Source organism: Aythya ferina (genome assembly GCF_964211825.1).
Source record: "Aythya ferina genome assembly, chromosome: 6".
Classification (NCBI taxonomy): Eukaryota; Metazoa; Chordata; class Aves; order Anseriformes; family Anatidae; genus Aythya; species Aythya ferina.
In genome coordinates this window covers 24,995,531-25,020,399 of record NC_140303.1, presented here as the reverse complement: position 1 = coordinate 25,020,399, position 24,869 = coordinate 24,995,531, and the positions used below count along the sequence as shown (strand labels likewise).

Here is a 24,869-nt window from a genome sequence, read left to right as displayed (position 1 = left end):
AACTGCCCCCGGCCTTGTTCCTATTGGCAGTTACATTTCACAAGACGCAAAGCTTGGCTGAGCTACAGTCATACAGGAGACCTATCTGCTACAAGTACAAACCATTCTTTGTTATAATACTAATCATTTGAGTTGAGAATAATGACACTTCATAGTTTTAATATACATTGTATTCATAGTATGTTCACAGTTAAAATGCTTTGATTGGTAATTCTCATTGGGAAAAATAATAATAATAAAAAAAGAGTATATTCATGTCTCTTATTTCTGTTTTTTATAACATATACTGACCTCAACAGGAACCGCTGCTGTCTGGACATGTGTATATTGGGGTATGTAGGCTCCTTGCATAGCTGTTGTTGCTGGCATGTACTAAAAAGAGACAGTCCATTAAGTTGAGTTGAAATCCAACGTCAATTTAAGAGCATTCAAAATACCTGTCATGACATTATTTAACAGATATTGAAAGTCTCCCTCAAAAATAATGCACGTGAGGAAAACTTTTCTGTTTGAAATCAGCACCTTTTTCAGAAAAGTGAGATATGCTCTTAAAAAATCTCAAATTTAGCCTTCAAAGACTAAGCAAAGGATTTTTCTCTCTCAGTTAATCCTTATCATCATCTTTTTTATTTTTTTTTTCCTTGTTTTAAATACTCTCTACTCAGAAAAGAAAGGTCCTAAAGGTCCTACAGTTCAGAGGCTAGACCGCATCTCTTCTTTTGGTCTAGTTTCTGTTGCACCCTTTACATAAATTTCACCAACTCTGATCTTCTGAACAGTAAAAACAACTGTTGGTTCTTTTACATTCCAACTCTGGAGTCACCTCCTGGGTTCTTTTAATTTGCTTTATCTACTTTGTTTACATTATTTCTGACCAGTGAATAGACTGAATAAAAAATGCTGAATCTGATTTGTACATGGAGACAGTTCTTAATGTTTTATTGAATGGTAGAGGATTTTTAAACATGTGAAATGCACACGCATATTTTGATCTACACGCAATATTTTCCACTTGCAAAAGTTCTATTTTGTATTAAATTGCTACATACTGTTCCAGTACTGCCTAATGAAAGATGACTCATCTGCTGTGTCAGAGGGCTTATCATTGATGCAGGCTGTAGTGACATGGTATGGTCCATGGAGGGAGTCAGTACAGCACCCTATTAAAACAGAGAAAGAAATGATTAAGGCAACACTCAGATTTTAATTACATTTTTGATTTGAGTCTAAGTATAAGATACCTTTTCAAGGGGGTATACCACAAATTCTTCTTAGTCCAAGGCACTGACTGACTCAGTACACAGGTCTTGGGCATTTTGATGCACATACGTTTTGTACAGTTTGATAATTGTACTGCATTGACTTCCTATTGTATGTGCAACTTACACACAGTGCATTTGAGACACCTGCTGAAAACACTCCAAAATTAGTTTAACAACTAAGTTGAACCAGATGTTGACCTTACACTAAAAACTGGCACCATTACCAGGTACAGATTTGATTAACTAAAGCTTAAAGCTTAAGCTTTAAGAAGAAACTTTTGTCTCATCTTTAGAAATGGGGGCTTTGGAGGAACATCTCTGTTAGGGGAATTCTACCTGCACACATAGGATGTTCTCACACAAGACAGAGCTGCCATACTGAAAGGCAGCTTTCATTAGCACACAGATTTTTAAAGAGGGGTTCAGCAAAGCTGATTGGTTCTTTTGTGAAAATACCAGCTACCAGAATGGCTCTATCACTCTTGTACTATTTTGTTAACTCTATAAAGAGTGAAGTATAATTTTTAAACACTCAAGATTGCTAAATTTTCAGGGCACGCTTGTAGGGGTTTTAGAGTTATCTGAAACGGAAGATTATCAACAGATCTCATTTTACCAATCATGTTCTGCAAAAACACATTTCCAAACACTTTGTATGAGTTGTGCTTGCAGAAGTGTTCATTAAAATTGATGGAAGTTCAAAACTAACAGAAATAATTGTGGTGTACAGAAAGCCAGTATTTAGAATCTGTAACTATTCCTTAAAAAGAAAAAAATAATAAAAAAAACAACCCTACAGAGTATAGCTGGAAAAACAACCATGTGACCAGTGTAGCTGAAATGAGTCACAGGCACATCAAACACTGAAAGAATTTCCTGTCTGTAGACTGCAGGCTTCTCTGCAAAGCAAATGAGTAAGACAGCACCAGTCTTTGCACAGGCCAAAACTAAAACTTAAGGCAGGAATCTAGATCTTTATTTTCAGCTACAAAATCTCATACTGTGTACCTCTGAAACTGATATATCTTACGGTGTTATAACATATTAACTTGTGTCTTTTACAGCGTAATTTGTAATATTTTTTTAAATGAAAATCTGTGTTGACAGACAAAAGTTAAAACCAGTTGTGCATGTGTTTAACATTCAAAAAAACACAAATGCAACAACAATGAAGTGCGTGAGAAGGTGCTCTGGTTCAGTACCACCTTCTCTGCACGCACAAAAATAAAATATTCTGCCACAAAGATTTACGTTCCATAATCTGCATGGAGAGGTTAACTAAAGTCACGACAACAGTCTTTCTATACCTGGAAACAGACTTGTTTGTTAACTGCAGGAGATATATGAAAGTGCCTGCTCTTATTTGTAATGCTCATATCAACAAGTCTTATAGTTCGCAGATAGAATAGTACTCAATTGGCAGATGACATAGATAAGAAGCAAAACATCATGTGAGAGTACAGATTAGAATACCTGACAGTCTGGTATAGATGCCACAACCAAAAGTGTAAGGGGAATAGCATTACTCATGAGTGGTGTAGCCAGAACAGGCTATGCAGGTTTTTTCAACTGAGTGCCTGTGGTGCCATTCATATCGCCACATCCATCTATCTGTCACAAATTATCCAGTCTGAACTACTCTAGAGCTATTCTAATACCTTGAGTCTTCAATTGCAGCTTTTGATTAGTACACACTATGTAAAGCACTGATATCTGCAAAATGTTCTTCATTTTAAAGAAAAAAAAAAATTAAAAAGTTTCCTCGAGATGTTAACTTGGTAAATCTAATTGTCCTCTTCATCTTGATACCCTGAAGGCAGCTATCTTTTTTTTTTTCCTAATACGATGAGGCCCCAGTTCAGGTTAGGATCATCCCTTCTCTCTTCTGTTTTCATCCGTGATTTAATCATCATGATGCAACTGTCAGGACTCTGGAAGTTACTGGGTGGGAAGTGGCCTATTTCTTGTTGTTTAAACTACATGAAATATTTACACAATCAGTAACACAACAATGGAGACGCATAAAAACTTACTGGGTGCTGCATTATATATGGTTGAGGCTGCATCCAAGAAGGACTCTGAACCTAGAACAAAATCGGTATTTATTACTCTTTTTAATGAAGACATTGCAGTATTTTATTCATCCCTCTTGCAGCTAGCATGTTTTGCCTCAAAAAAAAAAAAAAAATGATTACCCAAATGCTTAAATTGAGGTAGGATGCCCAACTTTGCATAATAAGGTAAATTAAAAGGAGTAAAAGGTACTCTAATAGGTTATATGATTGTCTTAGTTTAAAAGAGCTGGTTGGAACAGCTCTTTGAAAAAATGTGCTGCAAGAAATATTAAAGGCTAGATAAAAATGCTTCCTTTTCTTGTCCTATAGGTGCCATCTGTGTAGGATAAAGCAGGATTCTGACCCGCACCATGTAGAACTGACTCACCACTGCTGCTAGACATTTAAAACCCCTTAAACTCCTCCGTCATCTTCCCCAGTGTCCTGTGAACAGGACAGATAGACAGACCACTTGAAATAATCAAGGGGAGTTGTTTTCTGCAAGACTGAAACATTTCTTCCCTGCTTTTGGCACTGACTTTCAAATCAAAGTAATTTTTTTTTTTTAAATTATTATTATTTTTCAAGCAGAAAAAGTACAAACAGGAGTTCAAAAATGTAATGTTAAAAAAGAGAAAATGCTCAAACCCTCCCTTTCCCCAGGCAAAAGCTTAATGGCAAAAAATACTGGTACAGCCTGACTAAAGCTTTGGCTAATCTACTCCCTCTATGATAGTAACTGGCTTAGTACTGTCATTTGGGTACACAGGAGTTGTAGAAACAAACACTAGCCAAAGTTTTATTAAATTTGTTTACCTTTAATAAGAATAAGTCTAGGAACAGGTTATACCATGCCTCAAAGAAAAAATAAATAAATCATGCTTTCATGATATGTTCTGTTGGGTAGATGACGGAATGCTGCCAGTTTCAGTGGAACAGATCAGTAATGGCGATGTGACTAATGCTTACATTGTGAAATTCTTCTGGCCAGGAACCTCCTTCCTCCCCGCTACAGAATGCCTCAATTTAATTTTCAATTCCTATTACTGTGGCACTTTAAATATCATGACATTAGTAACTCCATCCACAACCATTTAAGCTCTATGTCATGTATACCGAAACACTGGCAACAACATTTTGGGAAACAATCAGTATTGTGGCCTACCTGTCTCAATAAGCCCAGGAAAGTGACACTGTACTCCCCAAGAAGCACGTTTCCATGCCAACTTTCAACTTTCACTTAGATTCTGAATATCTGAGAGTCTTATACTGATTCATAATTTATATTTTAATAAAGAACAGCTGCTAATTCCACTGGAATACTTTTCTGGGTAAGAAATTGCTGTAATTTTTAAGATACTTCTGTACAAAGCAGAACGATTCCATATACTGAAAAATACAGTACTGAGAGCAAACATTTTGTTGCTTAAGTCACCAAAAAATTCACACAAAATGAATGCAGCTGCCCTTTATCCCAGAGCACACACCTCCTACATAACTCTGCTCATGCAAGAAGGCATTAGACCTCCAGACTAATATTAGACAATATTCCTCATTGCTCTCACCTAAAATGGGAGAGTACATGGGTATTTCTGCCCAAGAATACTGACAAGATGGCACACAGGTAGAAAACTTAGGTGTTAAACAGTGAAATGCCAAAACAGGTAATCATTTGGCTAGCATTGTGATAATTGGCACGTATCATGTAGTAATTGCCAATCAGACAGCTGAGACTACCATGCTAGTTGATTAAATGCAAGTTGTTTGTAAACTGAAGTGTATGATGGCATAAAATTGAGAATTCCTAACTGATTTGTATCAAAGTACAAAAAGTGTTTCATGCCATTTCTCAGCATGTTGAATTGTCAATACCCTGTAGTGGGGACCTGAGACAACACCTATAAAAACGAGAAGAGAGACCCCTTTTTAGGAAAACTTTGGACTGGGACCGAAGAACAGCAAATGTACATGATTAATATCTATTGTCCAAAATAAAGTAACTTTTGGTTTAAAAAAAACCCACAACTCTAGACTATTAAATGCTTTACTCCTAATGTAAAAGCACTGAATTTGAATGCTCAAACAATCAATTCAGAACTCTTTTTTAAGTTTCCTTCTCTGATGTTAAGCCTGTTTCTGTAGCTTTCTTAGCCCACCTATGAAATACGATTGCTGGACTTTTTTTTTTTTTTTTTTTTTTTGTGCTGAAACAACCTGAAGAAAAGTTCAAAGTCATGGAGAAGTATCTTTGAAGTGAGATTTAACTAAACCAAGAAAGGTTTAAATAAGGAATGATTATTTTAAAGCTACATTATTGACATTAAAAGAACATGACCATGATATGCAGAAGTGGCTGCAAACACCTTAGCCATCACCACACAATTCAGAGCCTTTGTTTGGCAGGACAACACATCTGTCCTTAAATGGCTGTGCTTCCTGAAACAAACACACCTTTAGTTTTTAAGGCCTTCAGTTTCATGCTGTACAGCATGGAGACCGTTAAAATGCAGCATTATTAGAGAATGCAGAAAACCAGATGTATGTAGCAACTGATAAATAAACTCCAGTGAATCATTTCAGCTAAGTTCTAAATACAAACCTGGTATGTGGAAACCGGCGAAGCAATATATGGCGTAATAGATGTTTGAGTGATCATTCTGTTTGCTGTAATACTGTAGGGTGATGGATAAAATCTAGAAAAATATAGAAATATTTATGAAATGCCAGTTTTATGCATTTTTCATAATGCAAACATTTTTTCTTAGTGTGCCAGTATTTAACATACCCATTTTGTAAAGCAGCTGTGGTTGGATCATAAGTGAGTGTCATTCCAGCCTTTAAAAAAAAAGTGGAAAGAAAAAGTTGACAAGATCTATTTTTATTGTAAATTATTTCTCTTAGTCTTTCATTAGCTGTATTATTTTTAACTGAAAATTTGTACTGAGACAGTTTATTATTGTACAGTTAGGGAAAGGTTAATTGACAGAAGTAATTATAAAGACAGTCAGTGATATTGACTAAAAGTACAAGTTTCCAAGGTCCCAGCGAGAACAAAATGCAATCTATGAAATACCTGGCTTACATAACATGCATGTGTTTAAGAGGTGGGGCATGAAGATGATTACGTTAGGGTGTTGCCTACAATATATTAACTATAAAAATGAATGGAAAGTGCTGTTTTTCAGAAGACATTTGAATTTGTTGTCTCATACAATCTCAGTTGTCTAGGTTTGGTAACCACAGAAAGTTTATGAAAGTATTATCTTGAACATTAAAGATTTTATAAGTTTTGACAAAACCAAAAATTTAATGCACTAGTACACTGTTTTAATTTTAGAAAATGGATATGCATTCAGTTCTTCATTAAAAAAGGGATTATTTACTATATGTAAATGAAGTTGTATTCCAGATAGCTTTACAGGATCTGAAAGATAGTTCAAGTATATTCCTGACCAAGGTGAAGGAAATGTTATTGTTCACTTTAATGAGGTAGGATTTAGTGTTTCACATTTTGCTTTTTTTTTTCCCCCTCTTAAGGAAGGTACATTTAAGTATTTTATAGAGTTGCAAATTGTCAGGCAAGAGTTGCTTGCACATTTTTAATATGCCAAAGTGCCGAGCCAAGAAGTCTCAATGCCTATCATTTCCATAAGTATTCATTATTGTACACCCACACTAGAGCTTGAAGGGAGGACTTACAAGTCTCACCTCGCCTTCTCTGTGCCACGCTCTTCCATTCTGTATATATTTATTCTGATTCTGTCTCTTTTTCTGTCCTCCATCAGCAAACTTGCACAATAAGGGTTCTGCAGGAACTGAAAAGAAAGAAAGAACATTACTTGCAGTGGTATTCACATACAGGTATTCAGTGTTCCAAGTGAGGTATGTCTTGCAATTTAAATTTTGAGTATTACAATTAAATAGCACAAATTCTCACTACAGCATCAATGACTGTTTTGCACGGTGCAAGGATAGCTGCCACACACACACACAGAGCACCTGGAACACCTTATATCTTTCATTTTAAAGTACTGCTCCAAAGCCTATTGGAAAGAAACATGGTCTGTATGTCCTGGCTATATCTGTTCTGAGTATTAAGGAGAACTGTCATTTTAATGCTGAGCTTTACCTATAAGGAGGTACATCTAAGGAGGGTGGAGAATAAATCTGGAAAAGGGGCTTTAAAATATTTCCCCCTGACCTTGGAGGTTTCAGTAATGTCCCAAAACTTCAAGTGGCTCTACTCATCCAGAATGGCTTGGGAGCTGGCACTGTACCTCTATTTAGTCTGATCTGCTGGACAGAGTGGTACCTTTATCTCCTGCCACCTTGCACTGAAAATATGCCACAACTTCCTATTCTCCTTTTATCTCCACTCTATAAAGAGCACACAACACAACCAGATATTCTTCAAGATTTTTCTTCTATCTTGTTCTTTGCAAAATGCCATGAAATGGGAGTGCTATATTTTTTCTAAAGTTTTGTCATAACATAATCCTTGCCATGACTTCAACATCAGTGCTGAAATTCAAGCAATCAAAAAGAAAAGTTTGCACAGTGTTCTTCCCCTAGGATTGGCTTAAAGTGCAGAAGTTCCTGCGTATCCGTGGCTGAGGCACAGCTCTGCTACAGCCACATCACACCACACCCTCCCTAATCACAGGGTGGAAGCTCTGTTATGACTTGGATATGAACACTTCTCTGCCAATAATTCCTGAGACATGAGCTGTCTAAGCTTTAATTTGACACTCCTCTTAAGTCGTTCTCTGTTTGGAAACACCTGAATGAGATGAGGTTGGATCTGACAACATGCAAGTGTCGCAGTGCAGAGTAAACACATGGGGGCTGGGGGATAGCATGTGCAAAAAGGCAACCCAGAGGAAAATGTTAGTGTATCTATATATCATGCAATAAAATGTATTAGTACAACCTTGACCAGTGCTGACATACCCTTCATTCTGCCCGCATTTAAAATTTATATTGGTTCTTATCTAAGTCAGAATGAGTATTAAAAACCCCAGGGGACTGATAGCTTGGCAAAGAGCACGACTTTAAAACGATTGGCACAAAACTAACACAGCCTGCTGGTTGCCAACTCATCTCTGGTTTCAAATGGCATACACGAAATATTAGCTCTGGTTCTACTGGGAAAATTGCACTTCCTACACAATACATTTTTGACAGTCTTCTCTATAAAAGGTGGATGGACTGGGAGGCAGAACTGGTATGGGTTTGCTTGTCTCATCTCTGGGCTTCACCACACATCCTTCAGAGACATGTACCACTGCAACCGGTAGGCTGTTAGTCAACAGTCAAATAAATTTTATCTCTGAGAGGCAGACTTTAGAACATGGCAACCGAATTAACTTAAAATGGATTATTTTACAGAGAATGGTAATTAAAATCCTACAACCATAAAATATACTAGGGAAAGGTTAGGCTAATGACACTGGAAAAAATGCTGGAGACCTATGAAGGGTAAATGCACATGGAAGTAACAGAAACCCTAAAGCAGGAGACAGAAACCAGACAGCACTGTCTTCAAAATTTTGCATTTCTAAGGGGAGTTTTTGCATTACCAGAGCCTAATTTTGTTTTGGGGTTTTCTAGAAAGAGAAGCCCTAGCATATTTGGGGCAGAAAGTTGCTATATCAATATGCTGAAGGACTCACTGATGTTGGTCAGATCACACAGCATTTTAATCCACATGTAGTTCTACTGAAAAATGGAGTTAATCTCAGAACATATTACTCAGTATGGCTAAGGATGTCAGTTTCTGGTCTGAAATTATTTTGACTCTCTGATTTTACACGGTGAGGAAAAAAATACACCAGAAAGGGAACACTGAGATATACATAGTTAACTACCTTAGATGAAAAAAGCTGTTCCCCAAGCTCAGTATTTGTCTCTGGCTATTTATGAATTATTTCAAACCATCTAGTACTGTGAGAAGCACATGCAACTTCCAAAATACACACTATAAATTTTTGGATAAAGTCAAAAGCAAGTGGCTTGAGAACAGCATATAAAGGCATCTGAAAATAGTGGAGGTTTCTAGCCCTATGATTCTGTATTATAGCACTCACAGGTAGTAAATACTTTATTTAAAGCCACATTATGCCTTCATTAAAAGTCCCCATGGTGAGCTGTCCAAAACTCTTCTGAAATGGTTATTTGGGCTTATATTTCCAATCATTGTCTAAAGATAAAGACCATTTATTTTGAAAGTCTGAGCAACTCTATTCAAGTGTTTGAATAAAAAGTTCACAAAACCTTATTTTAATAATAAGTATTACTTTTTCATCATTAGATGACTGAAAACAACTTAATTTTAAATGATGAAACATTGGCGTCTTGGAAGCACTCCTTGACAAGTTTAAAAAGGGAGAAAAAAATGAAGAGAAATGATCCACATCTGTTGGACTGTGCATACGTAATATCCAGCCATGGAAAGAAAAAAAAAAAAAAGGAAATAATAATAATAAAAATAAACAATTAAAAAATAAATCAATTTATGATTTGCCAGAAGTTTGCTATCCATCTTATCGAATGTAGATCTGGTTATGTGAATCCTTGTGTTTTTGACCTTCCAGCTTCTTTGCTCCTAACTGTGTCCATAAATGAAGCCAAATGCTATGAAAGTTCCAGTTTGCACTTAAAAACAAACAAACAAACAAACAAACAAAAAACAGTCAACTGTCTATTTAATACTACCAACTGCTGTGAGAGTGCTGTATAGCCTTAACCTTCCCTGACTCCAGTTCAAGATCTGAATGCTGATGGGAAGGACTGTTGCAATAGAAAGCCAAACTACAGCTTTTGGCTGCTCTTCCGTACTTGTGACCTAAGCACCACCTACGTTCACTTCTTCAGGAACACAATGACTGATGGTCATCAGAGGGAGATTCATGCAAAAGAAAAAAACCTTCACAGGAGCTGAGTATGATCTGTTGATCCCCCTCCCACAGAACAATGATCACAGCCCTTAGTCTCTTCAGAAATTTTTCTTCAGCTTAGCTTCCCTCCTGTTTGTTGTAAGATACGTAAGTTACTCTCTCTCAAACACATACAAACATGAATATATTAGATATATACAAACTAAAAGCTCCAGCAAGTCCTACAGACCAGTCAAACAATCTTTTTTTTTGTGGTTCAGGAAGGAAGGGAGAGTCATTTTTATTGTTTAATTGTTGGGAAGCGTGCAGGCCCAGCAATGAAGGCAGCCATTAATCATGCAGTGATTTGTCTGTATGTGCACGACAGAGGCACAGTATAAATATTCGGAGTTGCATGTATGGCTAAGAGATGGCTGATTTAAAAGGCTACAACTTACAATGGATTTATGCTTCCACAGCTGAGATGCTATGTGTAAAATGCCCACTCTGCTGACACTTAACGAAAACCAGCAGACACCCTCTGTAGTATGGAGATGTCTGATGAGCTACTGCCACAGAGACTGTCTGTAACTGCACTTCTCAGTACTTTAACAGCAGCCCAGGGCTTCAAAATCTGGCCGTGGAAAGTGCTGGGCAGCTCTCGCTGCCCTGAATCACCCTCTTCTAGGACTAATGTCTTAACAGAAGAAAGATGTGAGTGTAATATTAGAGAGTAAATACTTCCCTGTCACACACATGTTGTGTACATATGTACATTAGAATTCAGTCTTCATCTGCTCAGCGTCTACCCAAATACACACTGGGTGATATGATGAAACACAAGAACAAGATTGATGTTCTTGTATTGGACTTCATGTTTGCACTCTTGACTTTACATGGCTAATTTTAATGACACTTCACTAAGTTCTCCTTTTAGATACAAAAACAAACAAACAAAAGCAACAAAAGCTTTAAAATACTATTCCTTTATTCAGTTTTCTGCTAACCTGCATCTTTTAGAAACTTTCATTGCATATTTTCTAGTGACAAAGCATATGAAACTAATGAATTCTAACAGCACTTTAATGATGCAGCAAGCCTGTACAGCTAGAAACATTTGCCAAAAGCTGTGGGAATTAAAAAAAAAAGAAGTTGTGCAAACCAAGATCTCAAATATCAGTAGCTTTGTATGTTTAAAGTGAAACAAAGTATATGCACCTCACACCATCCTAATCTTTACTGAAATGCCATCCTAATCTTTACTGAAATGCAGTGTTCCGGGTTACATTTCTTTGATAATTTACACAGTATTTAGTAATTTGTCAAAGGGCTACATTTTGAGTGTTTTTATGCAGCATTTTTCTTTTCCTTTCCCAATGTTGCTCCTTAAAACTAATTATGAACTATGAGAACTAGAGCAGTAAAAGCTTCTAATCCTTGATCTAATGGGTAATTTTTTGGCAGCTGCCTTCAGTGTATCAATCAGGACTAACGCCAGCACTGTGACCTCTCGATACCCTTTAGCAGTGGTTTTCAGACTGTTGTTCATGGACTATTTCTAAAGGGTCTGTGGAAGACAACTAAGAAATGGCAGTTTATGGTAAAGTGGCTGGAAGTCACTATACAGATCTGCAGTGTTGGATACTTTTTAAAGGTAAGCAAGTAAGATAACTGCTTCAAGGCTCCATTTTCATTCTTCTCCTGCACTAGGCAGACATTGAAGATCAGAACCATTTCAAGCAGTGATGCCTACCACACGTGCTGCAACTCTCCCTAACCTATGTCAAGAGCACTGGTGGGTGCAGGGCTCTTGCACTTGTCTCCAGTTTCCTCCTTGAAACAAAACTGAAGTGATCAATATCTTCACTCTAAGTGGGAAGAGGAGAGTGGGTCACTGATAATCTGTGACTTTTGGGTCATCACCATAACCCACCATTCCTGAAGCCAAAGAAAAAATACTATGGGCTGCTCAGCAAAAATGCTCTCTGCCTTTCTTCCATTAAAACAAAAATATCATGTATGTTATTCTTCAGTAAAAGAGGTATGAAAGATTCTAACAAACATAAAAGTTTTGTAGCTTTTTCCTTTATAATGAAAAAAAATGCTAAGGGAGACAAATACACTCGGCCTTAAATACCTTGGTGTATTCTTATGCATTCTACAACACAACTGCTTTCTGTAATTATTTATACAATTATTCTCATGTATCATCATGCAGCTACATGCTGCTGTGATAGGGAGGGGAGGCCTTTCATGATTTTGCCCAGCAGATCATTTCTGCAATCGCTTTGGGTTCAGCACAAAACAAGAAGATAGTAAATCTTAAATACATATTTTTAGTGAGGGAGGCTAAGCATGTTGTCTCTGTTGTCACTACTCTTCTTCTATGTCCTGGCTCCTTACACTAGTTTAGTCTCTCTTTCCCCCGATTCACCTCATGAAATTCATGATTCACTGGGAAAAAAAAAATTTAAATACCACAAAGAAAACAGTAATTCTTTATGGACAAAAGCAGAACTAAACGCAGAAGTTATTTCAAGATTATAGAAATAATGTAATAAATGTTCAGTTGAAAAGGGTGTGCAATGCAAAAGCAAAGTCCTGAGAGAAATGGACAAAATGTAATAGCCCATAAAACAGAAAAAGATATTAAAATAACTTGCATAACAAAAGTACAAACCCCAGACTAGGACGAGCAGTGAAACTAATACACCACTCCTAAGAGTTGCAGGATCATATCAACTTGCAGTGCATTTGAAATTGTTCTCTGAGCTAACCTTCCTTCTTCTGGATTGAAGACAGAAGAGGACACACTAAATATCAAATATATTTCATTAAGCTAGTATGAAGCAGGGAAATAAAATCTTAGTAGCTTGTTGCATCTGGGTCCAGCTTGATTAACACTATCAATGCTCAGTGTGAGGCACATGTCACTAAAAAGTCTACAACCGATGCATTTGCGGACCCCTTGTACTACCCTCGGCCCTCTCAGACTCACAGAAGAGTTTCTGTTCTGTATTCCTGTGTTTCCTACAACTGTGTTTAACCCACTCTACTATTTAAACCCAAACTTAGTTAAAATAACAAAGCTGCATTATGAAAGCATGTTTTTGTTAAACAGATGTTCTTCCTCCCACACCTATTTCATTACAGGCCCTTCTCTCCTACCCTCCTCATCCTGATAGCAGTGTTTTTATAGCCAGCTCCCTTTGCTGATTTTAGCCAAGTTTCTAGGACACAATGTTTTAATTTAAACATAGTTCCAGTTCTACGATTTTATTTTGGATGTATTTGATCTTGATGCTCTATAACCCCCAAAGATGCTAATCTATTTCAAAACATTTTCTTAGCGTTTGTTTGTGCAAGAGCTTTCCCACTGCGTCCCCCTTCTCTGTGCAGGTAGTCTAAGACCACAGCAGCCCCATGACTCTGCCCCACTTTTGGCAGACTGCAGCCTATTATCATCGTGTGCAAGCTGCACCCTCCTATAAGCCTGCATTATTGGACACACGCCTGCTATGTGGTGAGGAACTCTGGGACGAAATTGAACACCATAAAAATCAAAGGAGCAACACAAATTCACAGCACCAGCATGGAAAAGTACAGCTGGGGCTATAACCTGTGCAACAAAACTGAGGATCTTTAACAAACTCAGTTTGTGTGACTCCTTTATACACCTACTCATCTGTAGCATTTTTCAGCATTGTGGATTGTACGACTCATCTCACTTAACTGACTTTCAAACATTTGGAGTTATTTCATTCTGAGCCACTCATCTAGATACTCTTTGTGGCCATGAAGACAGCTGACAGCACATACATCAGTCTCTGGAGGTGTGTGCTTCTTTACATGTTTTAGACAGAAAGCCCTAGTGACTACGCTGCTGTGGGCAAGTCAGCACCACAGGTTAAAGTCCAGGAGGTGGATTACATCCTGAGACCCCTCTTCAGTCTTACTTTTCTGACAACTGCCAATTCTGTACAAATTTTTAATCTCTTTCTTTTTCTCTCTATCCGTGCAAATTAATTACACTTTCCTGGTAAACATTTTCATCCACACTCTGCAGAAACCATTCTTATAACTCTGTGCAGCAGCTTGAACCTGATAATAAAAGGGTGCAAGTCCAGCTTCAGCAGCGGCCCACCAGGGACAATGATTAACAATGATACGCCTGATGGCTCATTCCCTGAGAACAGCGTAATGCAAGTGAGAATAAGAATGAGCAAACTAAAAAGCACTAATAGAAGGTTCTGTTACAGCTTTTTACTGTCTCTAATTGAATAGAAAGCCCTATATGTTAATTTGAACTCTCAGTTTCTCCATACTTTTTACTCTTAATTATGTCCAAGCCATAGCAGCACTGTAAAACTAATCATGGAGGGTGGATCAGAGCACAGTCAGCGTTCAGTGAAAATCATTCCATGATCTCCTTGCCCCTAAAGGGATTTTCCGTCTCATAAAACACAGATTGCTAAATATCTGAAATAGAAAAATAAATGTTACAAGCCCTACGTATAACAAAATTTCAACAAAATAATTGTAGCCTCAGCAATCAGTCCCAGTGCAAAGGGTCCACAAAAGCCAGTGAAGTCAAAGCCCTGTATTAGATTAGTGCTGGTGAAGGGAGTGGTTTCCTGTGCTCTGAAGCAGCCTGCCATCCCTACCGCAGCACAGACTGCCTCAAACTGGAGTAATCTTTCAGGGATGAAGCATGTATGCATTTTTACTAAAAAAGCTACATTCTTTTCTGCCTGCTGATGGCTGCTTTCCTCTTTTTCCGTGTCAAGGTCTGGCTCTGGAGAACGTTTCACCAGCAGGATAAAGGTGGCTTCAAGCAACCACATCAGCAACGTAATTTGTAAAATTCCCACTTGGGATCTGCAATAAAATGGCTACCAAAAGCAGTCTGGAATGTCAAGCACGTATTCTTTCCTCTTTTATTGTCCTGTTCTCTTTCTATTTTACTCTGCTGCTCTGAATTTCCTTTCCTCATTTCAAGTGTTTATGGAATGTACATTTACTCTCTTAGAAAGAGTGCTGACAAAACAGGCACACTGATGGGGAACGTGGCATGACCAAAAAAATATAACATCATATAGTTTCTCTGCATTTTGCCTTGCACGATATTTCTAGAACCATTCTTCTTGCTGATCACCTTTCATCTTCCTGAAGAACCTCAAAGCCTGCATTGACTTGAGAGTAAAATCTCCCCATGAATGAAAATGCCTAGCATAAATGCACTGCTGCAGAATCTAATTTTTTTGATCAAATCTTTTTACAAAATTACTTCAGAAAAATCATCAACAGATGGCAAAAGTAGTCCATTCTTTTGCCTCTTTGAAAAGATAAATTGTAGACGATCAGCCAAACTCAGTTCTGATACACATACAACACATACTTGTCTCCTGACTTCAACTGGGATTATGTGGTGTGTAAATTTGTGTACAGCTGGCTCAGGGCATCTTAGGTGGTTGTCTTATCTACTAGGAGAGAATGGTACTAGATGCCTAGAATATTTTTGGAGTAGGAAAGTGATATACCATGTTCCGAGTGAGCAAGCATTACAGACACCTAACATGAAAATTTAATTTTAATAAGCCTGCCTCTGAATGAGAAACCAGATACAACAATTGGCCTAACTGGCTCCCACTATGTAAGCAGTAACCCATTCATTCATCTTGTTAGAAATATATGCAACATACCAGAAACTCCTGCTGGTGTCTTTATGAATTTTCCATTAAAATGAGCAATCACTGCTTCACATTTTTCTGTTGATTCCATCCTAAGAAAAAAAAAAAAGAAGAAGAATTTACATAAATTAAATACTCATCCAGATTCCCACATTTCTGCCTTTGTAAGTATACTTCTTTCTTTTTCTTGCTTCACTTTTGTGGCTTGTTTTCCTGCATGAGAGCAATGATGTTCTCTGAGAATACACAGATTCAGAAAGGTAAAACTGAACTCAGTTAACTTTTTATGCGGTATAATGCCAAAGTTAATGCCAAACTTCAAATATAATACTCTTATTTATTTAGAGATTACATAAAACATGGATAACTGTAGTACTTTTGCTGTCTTGAGGAAAGGAGATCAATACACATTCATAACTGAATTCTAAGTGTCCATGATGAATACAACAAATGTTAATGCCATTATTGATAGAGGATCCTGAAGTGTCTGTACAGTTTAAGAGAACAAAACTGAAATAAAAACATGCCTGACTGCATGTACCAAACTGCCTTTGCAGCTTTTAGTTTATATGCATCATTACAACTAAATGACGTACCTGTCCCTAAATTAATCATCGTTACCTTCCAAACAGGACCAATAACATAACAGCTGTGGCTGCTACTAAGAATTTATCCAGCATCCTGAACAGGTTAGTGCACTTCTGTTGTCAAAACTAGCCTTAATGGCCTGGGTGGACTACTGGTGAGGTACTGCTAGACCGGGAGTGGCTCCACAGGCTGCAGCTACATCCTTGCATTGCAATGTAGATGTGTCGGTCCTAACTACCAGCTTGGACTAAATTGGAACAGATGACTGAGACGTGCAAGGAAAACAAAACATATTTTAATAGAAGAATATATTTTGCAGCTGTCTGCAAGATGACGTTTGGGTGTTTAACAGGGATTTTCTTTTCATTTACTCACTGAGTTCTGTAATGCAGATCCACAAATTATGGCCAATGACCTCAGCAGCAAAGAAGCAGTGCTAGAAGTTAGTAAGTCCTAGCACTTTTGAATTCTGATTGCCTTTCTGCATGTACCCATGAAATGTAGTCACAGACAACAACTAAAATCATCAAAATGCCAGACTAAACAAAAAGTTTTCTTTATGGTTTCAAAACCACCTTCTAGACAATTTACAGAAGTTCTGAATTGTTGGATCTGAATCAAAGAAATCTATTTTTTTTTCTCATATGAAACGAACAATATAACTTAGTTTCAAAGTCAAGCCTGGACTTGATAAAATATATTATCCTTTATTAACTTATTAAAATGCTCCCAAAGGCAAGAAATGAAAATCTTTATTTAATGTCTACATGTTTCTCTATGCAATTTTACTATTTATGTAATAATGTTCCAATATCTACCTTGCAGAAAGGACGAAATTTTGAGTAGGTATCACACTAACAACTTATTCTGTAAATTATGTATAATGTATGTAGGTGTGTATCTATAAATAAATAAATATATATAAAACATTAATGCATTTGTATATATAAAACATACAATGCATAATAAAGAACCTACTGATAAAAAACTAATCTTTCCTAACATTTTCAGTACAGGTAACATTTTGGATACAAACAAGTCTTTTGGACTTCTACATAAAATTTTAAAAATCTTCTGACCATATTAGAATAAAAGCATTCCTGAAATACCACTGTGGATTCAAGGTAGAGTTAATAGGAAAGTTTAGAGAGAAAAGACTGTATAAATTCATATAACCTGCTGGAATGTTACTGGATTCTGCCCTTGGATTCATAATACCAAGAAGTGAATGCTGTATTTAACAAGTACCACTATTTTCAAAATTAGTAAATACAACTTTTGGATACATACTTTGTACATCATCCAAAATCATGTATGCATGTTTTACATATGGTTGTACTGAGTTCATATTCAAACACATGCATATGCTTATATGAAAAATTGCCAAATTAAATGTACACAAGAAGTATTAGAAACACTTACTGATTTATTTCAAGGGGACAGGAAAAAAATAGGTAGGAACCACTATTAAATAAAGGAGTATCATCCCACTCCTTGTAATTTTATTCTTTTGTTGTTTCTTCTTTAAAATGGACACTTTTCCAAGCAAATACATCATTTTGAGGGGGGGGGGGGGAGGGGAATCACAGTCTCGTGAATTACCTATAGCCAACTCACAGGGATACCATTCCCTAAAAATTTTGGTTTCGTCAGGAGATATAATTTCTCCAGTCCCTTTCTGTGCACTAATTATAGACTTTGCTATTTGTTCAAATAAAGAGCTATTGTAATATTCGCTAAACTTCTGAATTATTGGAATTTGACCATTGACTGAAATTTCACAACATATTTTTGAGAATCCCAGTTCTTTGCTCAAAGCATGCTCCTATTTTTGATAATGTAAAAATCCAATCTAAACACTCTAAATATAATTGCCATACTGGGTTTAAGTATGAGTTAATCAGAGATGTAAAAATACCAGAAAGATACAGAGAAGGCTTCAATGAAAAGACCCTGGAAGAAATTACCTTTTAACCACATAAAAGGTAGACACACATGAACAGAACATTTGGGAGGTATCTACTCATTTATTGAAAATCTATTCTTGTTGATTTAGGAGGCATAATTGACTGAGCTGCCAAACATTTTAAGGTGAGATTTACAGTAAATGAATATTTTGTTTCCCAAATGACAACTTTAATGGGCCAGAAAATTCAAAGGACAGAAAGGACAGAAAATTCAAAATTCAAAGAGTGATGACAAGTGGATTTTCTCAGAGGAAGTAATGAAGAAGAAATTGGGGGGGGGAGAGGGGGGGAGAGAGGGCTGTCCTTCCTTATGGTCTCTGTCTGGAATTCAGGCCTCAAAAGCCAGAAATGTCACAGCAGAAGTTTCTGTGAAGCCCTGCATAACCCCTGCGTCAGGGACAGAGGAGAAAGGAGAAGTACAAGGAAGATAAGGAAGTGGTAGAGTGAACTCTTATTCTAGATAGTTGTCCAGTAAGAACAACAGATGCAGATTTAACCATATAAGCAAGATGAGACACAGCCATATTTGCTTAAGCAAGGGATAAATTAACAAAGCCCGGCTCATATATCTCTCTAGATATCCTTTTTCCTTAAAAGTATGATCATTTTTTACAACCTCTGCCATTTTCCTCCTATTCTGGTCTCTTCAATTAACAAAGGAAAAATGCATCCAGCATGGCTAAGGACACTGAAGTACCTGGCAAAGCCAACACCACGGCTTGTCCCACTCGAGTCACGCAATATCCTTGTAGAAATAACCTGCCCAAACGGTTTAAGCATGTTCTCAAGCTCCTGCTCATCCATTGAAAGCGGCAAATTGGAAATGTATAAGTTAGTTGGATCCTGTTCTTGTTGCTGAAACAGAATTAAAAACAAGTGTTATTGTCCTAGCAATGGGCAAGACATTTTGAACACAAAATATAAGAACCATTACATGTAAATACTGCTACAGTTTTACTTCTCAGGTGACTTTTCCCTTGCATTAGCAATCTCCATCTTTGGTCACTGTACATAGCACTCCTAAGGGAAGTTCCCCTTCTCCTGATATTATATACTGCTGGCAAGGACAGTTTTTAAAGTGGAGATAAAGGTGAATTATTGACCAGTTTATCATATGTATTACAACTTAATATTTCAGATTATTTTTTTGAAAGAAGCAGCAGCAAAAGCAACAAAAAGGAAGAAATGAAATGAAATACAACACTGGTGGAAAGAATTAAAAACAAAACAAAAAGCTAGATGTAAACTAAATCCAGAAAAGATTAGAATAAGAAAATGAGAATAATATGGGGAAACAAGAAGATAATGAATTTTAAACTATGTACATTGACAAAGTATTATCATAAGAATTGGATGAGGTACACAAAAGTGAGTGGGACACTTGTTCTCTCCCACTGACAAACATTTCTGAGTTTTCATCATACTTTTGCATTATGCATTGAAACAATACAAAAGCATTCCTTTTTTTTTTTTTTTTTTTTCCTAGAGACAGATAAAATAACAGAAGAGGACAACCAGTAGATGAGTGATCAGGGCTTGTATTAGATATAGAAGACAAATGTAGTCACATCTTTGCAATCCTGCTGACCTTACGGCTATCTACTTTTTGTGATCTATGTACATAGCAAGAAATTCCATCTTAATCAAAGAAACATTTCTGCTGAAATTGATCGTTTCCAGTTTGTCTATAGATTCTCCAGCTGTGGTTAAGGAGGCATCTCTTGCATCTCTCTCATGCTGCCGATTGCTGGCCATGCTCTGTGATGAAATAAATTCTTAATCTACACAGATCTATATGATTTGGCCCTTACAGTTGTGTAAAACCTTGATGATGTCATTGTGGCTTCCTGTATAGATGTGTGTGTCTGCAGCATGTAGAATACTCAGAACTTCTCTGGCATTAGGAATGGTGTGACATGAAAGAAATAAAATTTTATTGGCATAGGCCTCAGCATATTTTCATTCGGTGCAAGAGGGCTAACTTAACAGTACTGTTGGTAACTTATTGTATAATTAATTTATTTTCTATCCTGGATATCACCTCTCAGTTGGTACTGCTGTTTCCAAGGATAAAAAAGGGAAAGAGGGCTAAGTCTTGGGCACTTAAAGTACAGAAACGAGTTCTCACACTCCAAAAAATAATGAAAGTTAAAAATGGGGAAGCAAATTGTCCGCTTAAAGACCTACTCTATTTTGTTTCACTGCGTCTTGCACTCAGTTTTCTGTAAGTTTTTTGTTTTTAAGAAAATTTAGCATCAAAGGAGATACAAAAGGGAAATGTTCCCATTACACCCTTCTGATCTGCACACAATGCCACCGATACAACTCTTAATTTCTAGCCACACCAAAATCTCATGCAACTTACAAAACACAAACTTTTTCAAGTGCCTGAGCGTTATCCTATGCAGTCCCTTTACAGTCCATTACATATGGCATTAAATTAGCACACGTTTTTCCTTTTGTTATGTAATGGGAACAACACCCACTGCCAGTAATAGTGAATTGGTACAGTATAAGTTTGTCATTTAAATTATCTTTGAACACGTGACTTGTCTTCTGGATTAGAAAAATCAGCAGAAAGAGAAGATGAGAAAATAGATTCCCAGGGAACCCATAGTTCACATTAATATTCACTGCTGGGAGTATTCAACTGTGAGGGAAAAATCTGTGTTACAACAGCTACATTTTTGACATACATTTTAAATTTCCTCAGCTAGGAATGTGAGCTGAAGATAACTTTCAAGTTTTTAGAATTTGTTACTTAGATTGTGTTAGACAATTTGGGGTTATACCTTAAGATATGAAGGCTTACTTTCTTCTTTAATGAACACTATTAACAAAACTTTTCTACAGAAAGTTTTAGCCACAGGCATCACAAAATTGCACTTCTAGCTATAGCATAATTTCCTGAAACTCAGAATAGTATTTGAAAGGAAAAAATTGGATTTTTTAAACTTTTTATTATAAGCTGTAAAATATATTGCTCGCAAGTATCCTAAAACTTCTCTAAATAACCTGAAACAGTATACAGGCTGGAAATCAGATCCTTTTAATATTTTCACCTAATTTGCTAATTCTTTTATTCTATATTATCAGAAAGTCTGAATTATATTATAAAATGTTCTCATTAAAAAGCCTAACAATCTTTGTAAGGATGAGAAAATAAATAGCAGATTTTGTTCACACTAATAAAAATGCAATATACGTGCTAAAAAAGAAATCTCACATTCAGAAACAAATAACAGAGAAAGAAAATCACTTAACCGCAGAATGTCAGAGCAATGTTTTATTTGGGTAACTGGGGAGATCACATTCCCCTTGTCCCAGGCTCCTTTTCCAGGCTGTGGGGTTACCACACTTTTGCATTATATGTGGTGTATTAAGGATAAGAGGTCATAAGCTTTCCTTGCCACAAAGGACATAAAGCCTACTGCAATTCACTGTACCACATGAAGATCTTCCTCCATACATGCTGGAAAGCTCAGTTCTTGTACCTGTCCACCTAACCAGAGAGCTTCATGCCATAAATAATGTCACAATGTTGTTAGAAGAAATGAAGGGAATGCTTAACTCTTTGAGAGTATTAGCAATGTCACCACTACCCCGAACTGTAAATCCCTTTGCAACTAAGGATGAGGGGAAAAAAAGGGGATGGGAGAGGTGTCAGGAAGTCTTTCTAAGGACAGAAATCAGTAGTGATGGAGAAATTTGGCTTGAGTCCCATGAAACAATCCTTATCTTGTATTAGTAACCAATAGGGTCTCTATCAGGTAAGTGCTGAAGGGGTGACTGGTAAGGACTTATTTCTACTTGCCTGACACTTTCTCTGTGTCAGTCTATTACAGCCTGAATACTCCAAGGGATTTAGTTATTTCTGCTTTTGGTCCTCCAGTGGGACATACTGACCACAGTGGAAAAATAGGGAGTTTGAAGATACTTCTAGGTAAGCCCATAGCTGGTTTAAAAGAAAAAGGGAAAAAAAAAAAAAAAAAAAAAAAAAAAGCTAACATGGAAGACGAAAGGTGAAAAGGCAAAAAGAAGTTCAGTGGATAGGGCTGTCAGAATGAAATTCTGGGATACTAACTGGAATTTCATTCCTCTGTAATTCTCCCAGAACAAAATAGTTAAAATGCCAACAAACACATGCCAAAGTGCACTGAGGTTATAACTACATTGCAGATGCTTCGGCAGTACCCCAAACCCACAGCTGCCCAAGAGTGGAAGCCATTCAACCATAGGATCAATCTAACAGGATAAAGTCATTTAACCCACTTCGTTTTGCAGGAAAAAAAAGACTGCCATCAGTAGTCAGAATAGCTGATTTACAAAACGAGGATAATACTGTTGGGGTAGATATAAAGGAAGACCAAACTCCTTTCTAGAGTATATCTGGAATTTTATGCAGTTTGGCAGTAGAATAATTACACCTATTAGCATGCAAAATACCCCCTCCCCCCATCTCGATTATTCGTGTCATCATGCAGCTTCTGTCTTCTCCACAACATTAAGTCTTAAAACAGCTATCTGGGTAAGTGTGAGGAGATTGTAAGAAGCAAGTCATTTCCTTTCCCTTAGAACACGCTACATTTCCAAGCTGACTTCCAAATGGCATCCACAACCAGAACTCCACATCCATCTTTATTCTGTCTTACACAAAAGGCACTGTACAAACAGATGTTTGCATTTATATAAGGATTTGGCATGGAAAATGGTTAAACAGTTAAAAATTCAGGAAGTTTTGAGAGAGACAAACTTTTTAACTTGTCCCTCTGTCTCTCTCTGGCAAACAGCAGTTTAATACATTAAGTTCTGTGATTTCCTTCCTTACTGAAACCCGTCCCACCATAACACGGTTCACACAGTTATTACAGTTCTGTTTAAGACGGGAAAATTAACTCCTTTTATATAGAAGTTTCTAACCTTTGTTCTGCAATTCAGCAAAGAAGTGCAAGGGGCAAATATATCTGCAAACATAACCATCCTGCTCGAACCTTGCCTATAGACCGTAATCATTCTAAGTGCTTTCAAAAGTAGATTTTTCTGTGGTTGAAATCCATGAAACCACATCATCTGCTTTCACCTTCGGAATTTCAAATCTCATGAAATTATTTGTACAATATTATGAGAATGATCAAAAAGAATTATTGAAGTCAGTGGAGAGGTTCCTACTTAGGGCAGCAAGCCACCATTAAAATATAAACCACTGAACCATTGGGATTTTTTTATTATTATTATTATTTTTTTGATCTAAATGATTTAGGAAAATTGCTTGAGAGTCTTCATGTCTCATGTAGGGTCTCCTCAGTTAACACAACCTTCAGCAGGTTGTTGGGAGTTGGACTCGATGATCCTTGTGGGTCCCTTCCAACTCGGGCTATTCTATGATTCTAGGTCCTGAAAGACACTGAAAGCACACAGCACTTTGCAGATTATGAGCAACGTCAGGGAATTTGTGGGCTACCATAAGAATGCACATTACTGAGGAAACTAGCAAGTCTTATTTTAGCAATTCACGTCAGCAAGTTTCTGTTGGTCTTTTCTCAAACACCTTTAGTTGTGTGTCCAGAACTTCTCTAGCGGGGCACAATAAAACAAACTTGCAGAACAGTGCACCTTCAGTTCAATGCACTTCTTATTCCCAAACAGAGCTTACAACACTAACTTAATAAGCTGACTACAAGATAAAGTATTTCTCTGGAATAAGAGAACAGAAATGGTCAACCGCTAACATTCATTTCTGTAGAAAAGCGGTGATCAGGAGTCCTACATAACGTGAAAGGCTCTACCATCATCTGAAAGAAATTAACAAAAACCTCCCTGTGCGTGTGGAACTGTTCCTAAATTGCAAGCAAGAAACTTGGCAAAATGATAAGACATCTGTTTTCTCTTGCTCTATGTAAGGTCACAGTTAACAGATAGCCATTCAGAAACATGTGACTAGTCACTGCTCACAGCATGGAAGATCCTCTGGCTGATAGGGAAGGGATTAAATGCTTGTCTGCCTACATATAGAAACTACTTTAAATTTTACAGTTGGCCTGTGTCTCACCAAAATATGTCTGTTTTAGCCACAGTTTTAATACTGTCTGACCACAGACTGTTAACAACACAATTCAGTGGAAAAATCACTACCATAATCTTCACTTGTTATCCAGAATTCCACAAACACTGTATATGATTAATAAGCTAAGTATTTTAATTCGTTTTCACAAGCACATCTGTATTATAAATCAAAACTGTCTGAAAAGTAATGTTTAACTATAAGCACTGTGTTCGAGTTTGCAATCAATCACTGCAGCCATATATTCCTTTTTATTCCTTGCGCCCTTTTCTCCAAGGGCACTGACTTGCACCCTGACAGTGCTGGATATCACTCATGGATGCCATCGTTTTCAGCAGAAAGCTGAATAAGCCCACCAAAGCTTCTAACAGG

General features: G+C 37.0%; 1 protein-coding gene across 5 annotated transcripts in view; it reads right to left on the bottom strand.

Annotated features, from left to right (window-relative positions):
• RBMS1 (RNA binding motif single stranded interacting protein 1) overlaps window positions 1-24,869 on the bottom strand; it is a 146,918-nt gene that overhangs the window by 4,628 nt on the left and 117,421 nt on the right. For 4 of the 5 annotated variants that reach the window (XM_084524114.1, XM_084524112.1, XM_084524116.1 and 1 more), the window contains exons 5-12: window positions 19,134-19,291; window positions 15,894-15,973; window positions 7,016-7,131; window positions 6,102-6,151; window positions 5,916-6,009; window positions 3,296-3,346; window positions 1,050-1,160; window positions 292-372 (exon numbers count right to left, since the gene is read on the bottom strand). In XM_084524114.1, coding sequence (XP_084380240.1) covers window positions 292-372; window positions 1,050-1,160; window positions 3,296-3,346; window positions 5,916-6,009; window positions 6,102-6,151; window positions 7,016-7,131; window positions 15,894-15,973; window positions 19,134-19,291 — 741 coding nt within the window. The remainder of the gene's footprint in view (window positions 1-291; window positions 373-1,049; window positions 1,161-3,295; window positions 3,347-5,915; window positions 6,010-6,101; window positions 6,152-7,015; window positions 7,132-15,893; window positions 15,974-19,133; window positions 19,292-24,869) is intronic. The other variant, XM_084524115.1, reaches the window with a different exon arrangement.